Raw genomic sequence first — 4,542 nt, forward strand, 5'->3', positions numbered from 1 at the left:
TACAGGGTTGGTTAGATATTCACACTAACCAGTTCAGGGTCCTGTCTGGGCACAGTGAATGTGATCATTTCATTTCTGTGTATTACAGCAGGTTCTGTAACTTGATTCAAAACCTGTGCTTTTTCAGCACGAAGTTTGTGACCTATAATCCCTTCTTCCCCTGAAGGAAAGTTTTGTTCCAGCTTTTACGGAAGAATACAAATATCCACTTAGTTCTGAATGCAAAACAAACTAGAAGATTGTTAGTCCCAGTCCTCTGGTAGCATCATTTGCTCCCTAGCAATGTAATGAGGTCTCAGTCCTTTATCACCCGTGGGGATAATTTTCTGTCGCCAAAGCTTTGTTTTCATAACGCCCATTATTGAATATTTGGGTCTCCTATAATTGCATTTTTAAAAGCAGACGGGTTTTTGTTTGGCTTTTTAATTGATCTCTGGCAAACATATTGCAGATAAAGATGAAATCTCTTTGCTTAACTCTTTGAAGGAGACAGATCTAAACTGAAAATGGGCTATAACCCCAGGATGGACCTGAATTGTCACACTGTGGCTTTCATTTTTAATTCTGAGTTTATCGACTATTAATCACTTAATTTTTTTGTTACTGAAATCATGGTTTAATATTTATTACTGTCCATTTGTCATTCCTGTGGTCAGCTGCCATCCAGAGATTGTTAGAAGAGACACACAAAATCCTGGCCACATTAACCTTCTCTTCCCCATAGTGCCCATTCTACACCCTAATCACGCCTCTCCAGACTTCACCCTCCATTATCCACCATACCCCCGGCGGCAGCGTAGACGCATCCAAGCGTCCAGCTGTGGGTTATTCATATGAGCCTCTCTTTCCATCAGTTGGCCCTTTTTGATTTGGGAGATTATCAGCACTCCATGTTAATGCTAAGCCCCTTTCCTTGGATTATCGGAGTTCATTTCAACGCCAGGAACGTCCTGACGTATTTTCACAGGGGCTCACCTGTTGGGAGAGGTCTCCACCCAGATTTTGCACCAGTATCACTATTTTCCTTAATGGTGTGGCTTTGTTATGTCAGTACAATCTCTAGTGCGGCCACAGTTTCCCAATGTGGAGGTCACTAGCATTGGTCTGGCTTATTGCCATTCCTGTGTGCGAATGAACGATATCGATAGAAGCGCCTTTACATCACTATGATTACATCCGCTCGCTGTGGATGAGTGGGTCCTGCATGGCACCTCCTGAAGGCCTCAGAATAGCCTAAAATTCAGCCCCTCACCTCAGTTTCCCTTCTTTGTTCCCCAGTAAACTCCACACAGGCTTTCTCCAGTGCAAATCACAACAGCCCTCCCATTGGTGTCATACATTAACTTCAAGTTCAGAACTAAACCCAGAAGTCTTACCTGCAGCTGCAAACACCCTAAACTGCCCTCTGGTCAGAATCCTTCCTGCCATAGCAGGCTACCCCCAGCTCTTCCGGGCTGGAGCAATTCACCCACTCAAATTGCCAGGATAGCTAAAGTGGTGCAACGTCTACATGTAGACAAACCTTTACATATTGATACGAAGGGGACAGACAATGGGAGATCTGACAACAAAGATGACAGAAAGAGACGTTTTTAGCTTCCTTTAGTTTTTATTGATCTAGACTTTTGGTAACAGATGCAGAGTTCTTGGTGTCTCCTAGATAATGGCAAAACATGAGAAGGAGCTGGTGGAAAACATCCCCTGGGCGTGAGGGGAATTCTCAGGATACTGGTTTGGCTGTAAATGTACAGGCTGGGTTTTCCCATAAGAGGTGATGTTTGGCACCTAAATCCCACAGCCAGTGAATGGGAGTTGTGCACCTAACACCCTTAGGTGCCATTATCAATGACAAGTGGACATGGTGGAGCAGACATTTCTCTGAACTAAGACTCTGGACGGCTGGTTTCTAGGCTATTCTCTGCCACTCGCCCACTCAGCTACTCCTGGCAGGTAACTGCACCTCGCTCTGCCTTAGTTTCCCCAGCTGTAACACGAGGATGAGAATGTGGGCCTAGGGCTGGAGTCACAAAGCTTCCACTTAAGGCACTTAAGCCCCAGAATCTGGCCTCCCAGGATTCATAAAACCCCTGCTCAGCTGCCTGCAACCCTGTAGGTGCCTAATTGTTTGCAGCAAAAGGGCCACAGGCCCCTGTGTTTTTGCCTCTAGCCATGCACTCCGCAGCCTCACACCGGGCAGCTGGGCGCCGAGGCCCCAGAGCGATGCAGGGACCTGGGGCAGGGAGACATTCCCCACCCTGACTCACCTGCAGGGCCTGATCCAGCAGGTGAAGTGCCCAGATGCTTTTGAAAAATCCCACTGGGCACCCAAGGATCTTGAGAAACTGGCCCTATGTCACTGCTGAGAATGGGCCAGTAATAGGTCTGTGCTGGGCCTTGAGGAACAGGTTAGATGGTTTCCTTTAGATTCCTGTCCCTTTGGAAAGAAACCTGGGGTTGAAATACACTACAAAAATCAAATATTAATTGCACAATTTCCTAACGCCTCTGGCATATCTATTTGTGTGTGTTTTATTTTAACTTAAGGCACCTGGTTGGCTACCATTGTCCTAAAATGAATTTCCTGAAAGCTTTCCTCAGGGCCCCCTTCACCTCTTTGTTTCTCAGGGTGTAGATGAGGGGATTGACCAGGGGAGTCAGGACTGTGTAGATGACAGAGAGAACTTTCTTGAAGTCGCTCAGCTTGTGGTCTGTGGGGAACATGTAGACAAGAAGCAGAGTTCCATAATAAATGGACACCACGATGAGGTGGGAGGAGCAGGTGGAAAAGGCCTTTTGCCGCCCGGTGGTGGAAGGGATTCTCAGGATGGTGGCGATGATGGACATGTAAGACATCACGGTCACTAGGAATGGGACCAGTAAAAAAGGGAAGCTGAGTGTGAGAGACAACGTTCCCATCAGCTTAGGATCATTGCAGGAGAGTTTTAGAAGGGGGATAAAATCGCAAAAGAAATGGTCAATGCTATTGGGGCCACAGAAAGTTAACTGTGATATTGACACTGTTGCTATGCTACTAGCTAGGAAGCCACCTACCCAAGAGCCAGCTGTGAGTTGCAGACAAGCCCTGCCACTCATATGGGCTACATAGTGAAGTGGTTTGACTATGGCTAAATACCGATCGTAAGACATCACCGACAGGAGCAGGCATTCTGTACATACCAGAGAACTAAAGAAATAATATTGTGTGATGCACCCACTCACTGAGATGGTTCCGTCTCTTGTCAGGAGACTGGCCAGCAGCCTGGGCAGGATGGTGGTGGTGTAGCAGGTCTCCAAGCAGGACAAGTTCCCCAGGAAGAAGTACATGGGGGTGTGAAGATGCTGATCAGTCACAACTAGCACCATGATGAGGATGTTCCCCGCCATGGTTGAGAAGTAGATCACTAGAAACAGCAGGAAGAGAAGGATTTGCAGTTCAAGGAGAGTCCCGAATCCCAGGAGGATGAATTCTGTGATGGACGTTTGATTTCCCTGTTCTGGGGTTGCCATGGGGTGTGTCTACAGGAAAGAAATTCACACTGACATAAACAAACAACATTCACTCTGAAATATGTCAACCTTATTTTCATTGTTTACCTCTGTTGGCTACCAAAAAAATAGCTGAATGAAATATGGAGGCTAGGGGAGGGGAAATGCCATCTCTTGATCTCTGGAACAGATTTCGTATCTGGGCAGGCTGCAGGTTCAATACAACATTAGTTTCTCGGCAAACACAAGTAGTAACTTCACAGAGGGCACCCATGCGACATGATTTGGGCTCCAGTACAAGAGTATACAAACTCAGATGTTGGTTCAAATAGTCACACCTTTCACAGCCCGGTGTATGAAAGCAGAACCATGTATTCGCAGATCAGGGTTCCACTGGCGAAATGGGTCAGGATTTTATATTTTAGAGCAAGCTGCCGTAAAGGAAAAAACCAAGCAACTAAGGCTCAGATATGCATTCGCTGGGCAGCCAACTCCAAGTGAATTGCAGTGGAGATGGGCCCACAAACTCTTTTAAAGCTATTTGAAAAATTTTATCTGACAAATACCTGAGCTTCCCTAGGACAATATTTCTTTGTCCTGCAATGGGACACACCACATAGAGAGACAACCTTAACTAAAACTGAACACAACAAGCACTCCAGCTAGAAAGCACCAGTTTGGCTAGAAATGTATCCCCTGTTGCAAGATAACATTTTCTATGTAATTTGAAATTTATACAAACTGGGCTATTTTCATAAAATGAGAGTGGTGTGGAACTCAAATATCCATTTCATGGGCAATTCCATGATTTCAAATGTTGCTTTTCATTCCAAATCTGACTTTTTAAAAATGTATTTATCTATGTTCATTTTATTTTTAGCTTATTTTTATTTTATATTACATTGTATTTTAGAGAAACATTTTTAAATTTTGTTTTATGCTGTTTCATAAATCCACAGACAATAACTTGCTTCGTAAACAAAATTTTGTCAAAATTGCTATGTTCCTATGGAACATTTTGATCTCAGTCAGGAAAACATTTCTCCCGCAAAAATG

The 4,542-nt window shown here is 44.7% G+C and overlaps 1 protein-coding gene across 1 annotated transcript; it reads right to left on the reverse strand.

Annotated features, from left to right (window-relative positions):
* Positions 1-2,556: 2,556 nt before the first annotated feature.
* LOC137146149 (olfactory receptor 6F1-like) lies at positions 2,557-3,507 on the reverse strand. Its single transcript, XM_067537303.1, has one exon. The coding sequence runs from the start codon at positions 3,505-3,507 to the stop codon at positions 2,557-2,559; it is 951 nt and encodes a 316-aa protein (XP_067393404.1).
* Between the last annotated feature and the right edge of the window lie 1,035 nt (positions 3,508-4,542).

Source organism: Emydura macquarii, unplaced genomic scaffold (genome assembly GCF_026122565.2).
Source record: "Emydura macquarii macquarii isolate MOO-44397 ecotype Brisbane River unplaced genomic scaffold, CSIRO-AGI_Emac_v2 contig_3721, whole genome shotgun sequence".
Lineage (NCBI taxonomy): Eukaryota > Metazoa > Chordata > Testudines > Chelidae > Emydura > Emydura macquarii.